Raw genomic sequence first — 7,924 nt, forward strand, 5'->3', positions numbered from 1 at the left:
CCCGGGGCCCCGCCGCCGGCCCCGGCAGCCGCCTCGGCGGGGGCCACCGCGCCGCAGACAGTACCGGGCTCGTTCCGGTCGTTGGAGCCGCCCCTCACCGGCGCGCCCGCGGCGCCCCGCCGCCGTCTGGCAGCTGCCCGCGGGAGCCGGCTGCGATGGAAAAGTACCGGGCGGGCGGCTGCATGCTACGGCTGCACTGCGGCCCGCGGAGCACCGCACCCCCGGCCTGCCGCGACCGCCCTGGAGCCCGTATGGAGCGTGGGGGCCATGCGTTGTCGTTCTTCACAGCGCATTAACCACCCTTTAAGGTACTCGTTAGCGCCCTGTAACTGCTCGCTATAATTAAAGACGTCAATTACATCCTGCCAAGGACCGATTTGCTGGGAGGAAGGCAGTCAGGTGCTGCTCCAGCGAAACACCGCAGCTCCGGAGGACGACTGCGGTTAGCACAGGTCTAATCAACATTACAATCTAGGTCAACACCTTCCAGCTACAGTGCTGCAGCAGGGATTGGTACCTGGAAGAGGCTACAGAAACAGAAGAGCCTGTTCAGTGCAGAGGCAACTTTATTCGAAGTATTTCACTGCTGGAGGAGCAGTTTTTGCAACGTACAGAACTTGCTGCCCCCAGCCACAGAACCAGTCTTGACAGCCTCACCAGAAGGATGAGGTTTCCCTTATCACAGCAAGGGGCAGCCCTGCTCTGTAAAAAATGAACTTGCAGAAAAAGAAGCACAGCTAAAGAAGCTATCACCAGAACCCCCCTTTAATCTCCTGCTCCTGAGGATGCCACTGTGTGGCAGATGTTGACGCTAACTTTAATACTCCATCCTTAAACTCCAAGTTTGGGCCCTCATCACTTCAGACTAACAGAAAGCAAGTGCTTCCCAATGCAGATCCCTGCAGCCAGCAGAGGTAAAGCCCACACATGGAAAAGCCACACAAAAGCTGTCAGACTGCTACCTCAGAAGCAGGTTTTAGACTAGACTCTTTCTCACAACTCACACATTATGAGCCAGCAGAGGCAGCTGCAGTGCAGCACCTGCTTTTATCAAGTCTCCCCATGGTATTTTACATGAAACAGTAAACCGGGCCAGGCTCTACCATTAAGAAAGCAGCTGAAGTTCTGAATTTTCAACACCCATTCATCTTACAGGCTTCCTCTGCCACAATTGACTCCTTCCCTCTAGGAAGGCTGACATCAAGCACACCTGCCCTGCTAAAGGCAACCATCACACTACACAGCACATTCATTTAGCAAGAATGTAACTTTGCACGATAAAACCCACATGCCATTTCACTTGATACTATTTACCAATGGCAGCTACTCTAGAACCATTTCCAGATACTCCAAGCACAGGTGGTACAATTGTCACAGTTGCATATTCTTGGAACTGTTGTCAACCACAGAATGAATGACTCTTCAAGGGCTGTGTAGTCGAGACCAAATTTTTCAGTATTATTTAGTGGACAAGAGACAATCAGTCTTGACATAACATTTATTGAATATTTCCACTCTAGTGGATGAAAAGTCTGTACAAAACCAAACATTTCCTTTACTTAAACCAATCTAAAAACAGTCAGCTCAATCAAAACCCACTACAAATACAATAGCTTCTTTGAAGCCATGGTAACACTTAAATACGGTTAAGACTTCAATGCAGAAATTTGGTTTGTTAGAAAGCTCAAGGGAGCCTTAGCTTCTCAAAGTTACAAAAAGGCAAAATTGTGTTTCACAGATACAGTCCACTGGAATCACCAACACTGGACAATTAAGTACTTAAAGTCCTGAGATAACAAGGAATCCTGGTATCCTTTAGACAGTTTTCTGTTGTCCTTTCTTTCCAATGAGAGACTTATGGATATGTGGTATTACACCTAAGAAAGAGCAACAATTAAGACCATGTTATTTCTCTTCAATAGTTTTCCTAAAATTTGCACTTCAAATAAATTGACAGCATTAAGAACCTCTAATCTGTTAAAGAGTTCTTGCCACCCAAGTCATCACAAGTTATCAAGCAATTTACATACCACCACCAGCAATTGTTGCCTTAATGAGAGAATCCAATTCTTCATCTCCTCTAATTGCAAGCTGCAAGTGACGGGGAGTGATACGTTTCACCTTCAAGTCTTTGGATGCATTTCCTGCCAGCTCAAGAACCTGAAGACAAGACCATCTTTAAACCGAGTTACATAAATCAAGTGAGATCAAATGCATGGCCTTGGCTATTTTATACCAAACACATTATTTGTGACACCAAGACAGCAAGCGATGCCTCTTTTGAAAGGGTTCCTCCTTTTCAGCTCTGCATTGAGTATCCCCAAGAACAGAGTATTTCACAGCAGATATAAAATGTGCCATTACAGCATGTTGTAAAATACTTTCAGACTTCCATCTTTCCTGTAATTCACAGCAATTTTGTCTGCACACATTGCAGAACAAAAGGTCCCACCCATCCTATGCGTATTTCATGGTCTCCTGATGATGCATGCACTAAAACTGGCTCAAAACAAGTGAAGGGTTCAAAGTCCGGTCCAAACTGGCAAAATACAGTAGGCTGTGGTTATTATGCCAGTTTGGAGTTGACCAACTTGCTTACAGTCCTTGCAGGAGCTTTACCTCAGCTGTCAAGTACTCCAGGATTGCAGCGCTATACACTGCAGCTGTGGCTCCTACACGCCCATGGCTGGTAGTCCTAGACTTCAGATGCCTGTGGATGCGGCCAACAGGGAACTGGAAGAATAGAAGCATGAACAGGCTGTGATAACAGAGACAGAAAAAGAAAGCCGCTACTCTAAACCACATGCTGCTCAACAGAATCCCAGTGGCAGAAGTACAGATGACATTTCACTAGCTGAGAAGCCAGCTAAGAACACTGTATGCCAAGTTCACATCAGCAACTTCAAAATTCTAGCCACAAGCAACTTCTCTTCCCTCCTGCAGAGATATGCAGAAGGTCTAAACATAGTCAAGCCAGACATTAACACTCAAGGATCAAATGGATCCTTACACCATTCTGGAGGACACACTGACAGCTGGCTGTGCAGATTTCACAATACAACCCACCATGAGGTGGGAGGCCAGCCTGGCTTTCATTCACCCATGTCCCCGTGCCTGCTCACCTGCAATCCAGCCCGCTGAGAACGGGACACTGCTTTGGTCTTGGTCTTTCCAGAGTCCTTCCCAGCTTTCCCACCAGCCTAGCGGAGAGAAGAGGTGTCTAAGAGCCAATGCACCCGCCGCCGGCGCTACATCCGTCACCCCCTCCCACCTCAGCGACACCGTACCCGCGAGGGACAGCGGTCAGGGCTCGCGCTGGCACCGCGCCGCCCCACCACGCATGCGCTGCGCCCCCTCCGGCCCCGCCCTCCCGCGGGGAGGCACGCGCGCCTGCGCGCTGCCCGCTACACCTAGCGGCACAGGCCGCTCCCGGGCGCATGCGCAACCGCCACTCCCTCTCTCCGGCGGCACCAGTGCGCGTGCGACACTGCTGCCCCCCCCCCCCCCCCCCGCCTACCGGCAGGTAACGCGCCCACCGGCGCGCGCCGCCGCGATGGCGGCCCCCTCCCCCGCGCGCGCTCCCATCTGATCCCAAGGGCCGCACCACCGCGATCCCGGACTCCCCCGATAGCCCACCCGCGCCCGAGCGGGCCCCTGACGGCTCCTCACCATCGCGAACCGGAGCGCTGCGCCGCGCAGGCAAAGGAAGAGAGCGTCCCACACGCACGGAGCCCGGCTGACAGCACCGACCTGGCCCGACCCGCCGCGATTCAAACTGCGTCCGCTCCCGCCTTCCCCCAGCGCTTTATAACGGCCGAACGTGCCTGCATCCGGGAACCCCAGCCTCGCCCCCAGCCAATGGCTGCGGGCGGGGGCGGGCCGCTCTCCCCCAGCGACAACCAATGGCCGGGTGGGGCGGTGCCGGCCTCGCAATGCAGGTTGCGGGAGAGGCCCGCCCCTGCTTAAAGCGACAGGCGCCTACCTAGGGCAGCAGTATGACGGCCTAGGAGACAGGCGGGAGAGCCGAGCCGGGGGCTCTGCCTGCCCCAGCGCCGAAGGCCAACGGCAGGGCCCTGCCTGGCATCGCCCAGTAGAGCTTCCCGGCCCGAAGCCCCCCCTCCGCTCTGCGTTTCTGTCCCGTTATTTCCGGGAGACGGAGGCGCAGTCCCCGCACGTCCCGGCCTGGGGACGCGCTCCCGCGGCGCCGCTGCTGTGTGGGGTGGCGCGGGGCGCCTCCCGCGGGCTGCTGCCGGGCGGGGCAGTCGCCTTACGACTCCCGATAACGGGTCTCACCCTCAGGGCGCTTAAGTCTGACTGAAATACAATATAAAATCAAACACCAGCGTACCTGGAGCGGTCTGCGAGCCGGAGCGGCCTCCCGAGGGGCAGCCGCCCGGCCGTCGCCTCAGGCCGCGGCCTCGGCGCCCCGCCAACCGCCCGGCCCCAGGGCCGCCCGGCCGTCGCGCGCCTCCCCCCAGCGGCGGCGCAAGGCCCGGGCCCTGCCTGTCGCCCCTGCCCCGGGCCTTGCGGAGGGGCAGGGACCCGGCTGGCGCTCCAGGAAGGCGGCGGCGGCCGCTGCCGCGCAGGCGGGGGCCGGCGCGTCGGGCTCGGTGGGATCGGCGGCAGGAGGAGCGGTTGTCTGAGGTTGCCCGGCGCCTCGACTCGCTTCATGCGGGTTATTTACTGCCGGGTCCCATTCGTGTCTCGCTCTGCCTCGCCTTTTACTCAAGCTGCTTTAGGCTCACGGCGCTGCTGCTTGAAGCCTTCCCCAACAAGGTTAATTGACTTGGTGCACAAAGCACCTCAGAAGCAGCCTGAAGAATGTCACACCCCGGCCTTGGATGAGGCGCGATGGCACGGCATTAGTGAAAGCTCGGGGCTGGCCCGGGCCGTTTGGACGAGGCCGGAGCTGCGCCCACTCTTCATGATGCTGGGGGTGGGGAAGTGCCAGCACGGCCAACAACTCCACACATGTGCACTGGTCTTTATTTTTACTTCCATCTTATGCAAGAGATGCGTGATTACCAAGGGCAACCCTGCCTCAGCCCCATTTGTCTTGCTGGGTATTTCACAAACTATGGTTAAAAACTGTTAATCATGAATTTGGTTCCAAGTGTTACATTTAATTAATGCAGCGCAGATGCCCTCTGCTTGGCCACTTCAAACCCCTGCCTGTATTACCCTGAAACGAAGCCCTAGCCGCATTTTTTGTTGGTTTTTTTTTTGTTTTTTTTGTTTTCAGGTGCCATTTTCAGTACAGCATCATTATTTCTACTTTAGAAAAAAAGCAGCCTAGCCATTAACCTCAGAGCTCAGCTGGGGGTGTTGTCAGTTAATGCACCTCCTTCAACTCCAAAAAAGTGACAATTCCTTGTGCTCATTCAGAACACCGTAAATCTCTGTTATCTGAGAGATACACCATTCATCTGTGATCAGGCACTGACCTCAGGGGGAGACCCTGACCCTCCAGTGGCAGAACAGGTCTTTAGAGGGAAGACTAGCTCGATCTGATACGTGCTTTACCAATTTAATCACAAATCTACCATTTAGTAGGCCATCATGTGTGTTTTTCCTCTACCTGGATATCGAAGGGTCCCAAGCATGATGAGTACTCTTACAGACAGACATTTAATGGGAGGTAGAGCTGAGGGCATAAAGTTGTGAGGATACTCTCATCGCCATAACTTTTCTACTTTCTTCACGTCTACAACATGTAAAATAATCAGAGCTGTAAAATAGGAGGGTATGTTCTGATCCCTAGAGCTCCACTTCAAGGTATTGCCAGCTTCTCACTGAAACTGTAAAGATTTTAAACTTTGTGGCTCTCCTGCTCCTACAGCTGACTCCAAATACTTGGCTGCCTGGTTGCCAAGGACCCTTTCCTGGAGCCTCCAGCCAGCCCAAGGCCACAGCATCAATGCCTCCAACACCAGTTTCAGTTCAGGCATTTTGAGCTAGCTGCTACGGCTTCAGGGTGGAGAGACCTACTTCCAGGCACGCATGCACACACACACACAGACAGGACTGAGTTGAGCACAGACACTCCTACATGCAGAAATCTGGTGGTTTGTTTTATGTAACTGTCTGGTGCCTCTGCCTATTTGAAGCATTGGTTGTTTATGATGTCCTTCAGCAAGTAAGAAGATAAGAGGGTTTGGATTTTTTAACAAGTTTAAAAACAAACCTCAAGATTTTACAGAACCTGCAAAAGTTAAGATTTCATTCAGCTTCCTATTTTAAAATTATTTCTGTCCAAAGTGCCTACAGCAAGGATCCATTTGCCCTTTTTGTTGAGGGAAAGACAAGCCAAGCTGCAGGCCATAAGACCCTCTGCAAACAGAATTTGGGATGTAGGAGGAAAAAACCTGATTTTTCTCCCCAATTTCCGTCCACAGAAGTGCTAGAAAGCAGAACAAAAAGACATCTTACCAGATGGAGACAATCCCTGCTTCCCACATGAGCTTCCCTGACGGCTTGCTTTGGCTGCATGCTTTCAGCTGCTTGGGGCTCCTTACGGCTGGGATTACGCAGGCAAGGCAGCCTAACACCACAGGTTAAGCTAATGCAAGGATGTCTGTTTACCAAACTGATCAGGTTAGGGACACGTTGGATCACCCAGTGCTAACTAACCAGCCTCTCAAAAAAGCACAACCCCCACCCCCCCACACCCCCCAGTAAATATACAGAGAATATAAATATACAGAGAAATTAAAACTAACTTCCTAATGAAACCAGTACCTCAGGCCTACATCCCAAATGTCTTATCTAGTTTTTACAATGTAATCACCTCATGAGGGAAAAGGAAGATATTGCTTCAAGTGGGGCAGAGCAAAGTAATTGTACTTTATTGGTCCAATTAACATTAATAGGTCCCTTTAAGGAAGTGAAAAATCTCTTTAAAAGGGAAGGTTATGTGGAACCTGGTGAGGAAAGATGTTGTTTTGTAGGTCTGGAAAGCAAATTGCTGGTAGTTGGACTTGTCTAATGGTATTCATGCCCTGTGGTCTCAGTGGCGTGGTGTGCTGGGGTATCTTTTTATTACCTCCGAAGGTCACAGTGGTGAAGGGCTTTACATCATTTACCCAGCCCTTGTGCCATTGTTTTGTTAGTATTAAGTTTTTCTGATGCTTCTCATTACAAGATGTTGTAATTGTACTAAACCTTTGTTTGTGTTAGCTATCTTGTGACTGACCTCCTTCTATTGTAGTGTGATACATGCAATTGAACAGAGAGGCCACTGATACAGTGTCCTGGACCACAGGCACTTCCCACCCATCCCATGAGGGTGGACAGCTTTGCTGGTGGCACACCTGCCAGCGCTGAGCACTGTGCCTTGCCTTAGCAGGCTTTGTGCAGGTCCTTGCTGGGAGGCAGGCAGCCTTGCAGCGTGAGCTACCAGATAAAGATTACCTCCTCTTTGCAGATGGAGAGTTGTAGCTGAGGGACATTCAATCGCCTGGCTATGTTCTTAGAGCACATTTTTCATCATGTCTTAGGAGAACTGAGATGTAGTGCTGCTTTCCTTTCTACCCTGTCTGCTATGTAATATGATTTCCTTGGAGACTGGCACTCATTTTCACTTGCCTGTAAAATACGAATATGCTCTCTAAAGCAGGGACAGCTTCTCACCCATCACTAACTACTAGGCTATGAACATGATATCATTTAGACTCTCTCCTGAAGTTGTTTCTTGCAGCATTTTAGTTCCTGCAGAAGTGGTGGAGATCATCTTCATTAGTAGACTAACAGATGAAGTGCTCCCAGAAAGCTCTTTGTATCACATCCCTTAGGGAACATTGCAGTTTCTGGATCCAGAGCAAGTTTATGTGGGAGATACACACCTAGGTGCTCAGCCCTGCCATGGTATTCCTGGATCCAAATTTGAATATCTAGGGAATTTCAGAGTCACACAGGAGAAGGCATT

General features: G+C 51.6%; 1 protein-coding gene across 1 annotated transcript; it reads right to left on the reverse strand.

The window, feature by feature from the left end:
* Positions 1 to 1,484: 1,484 nt before the first annotated feature.
* LOC130144062 (histone H2A.Z) lies at positions 1,485 to 3,840 on the reverse strand. Its single transcript, XM_056327068.1, has 5 exons — positions 3,670 to 3,840; positions 3,123 to 3,200; positions 2,620 to 2,733; positions 2,031 to 2,160; positions 1,485 to 1,877 (listed from the first exon to the last, which is right to left on the reverse strand). Exons 1-5 carry the CDS (start codon positions 3,670 to 3,672, stop codon positions 1,816 to 1,818), a joined length of 387 nt encoding a protein of 128 aa, XP_056183043.1. The 5' UTR covers positions 3,673 to 3,840; the 3' UTR covers positions 1,485 to 1,815.
* Between the last annotated feature and the right edge of the window lie 4,084 nt (positions 3,841 to 7,924).

This window comes from Falco biarmicus, chromosome 1 (genome assembly GCF_023638135.1).
Source record: "Falco biarmicus isolate bFalBia1 chromosome 1, bFalBia1.pri, whole genome shotgun sequence".
Lineage (NCBI taxonomy): Eukaryota > Metazoa > Chordata > Aves > Falconiformes > Falconidae > Falco > Falco biarmicus.

Excerpts from the sequence above, each read along its gene's own strand:
- LOC130144062 (XM_056327068.1), bottom strand. Across the intron at positions 2,734-3,122 it reads CTCAGCGGGCTGGATTGCAG|TTCCCTGTTGGCCGCATCCA; the intron begins GTGAGCAGGCAC and ends CTATTCTTCCAG. Across the intron at positions 2,161-2,619 it reads TGGAGTACTTGACAGCTGAG|GTTCTTGAGCTGGCAGGAAA; the intron begins GTAAAGCTCCTG and ends TCTTGTCTTCAG.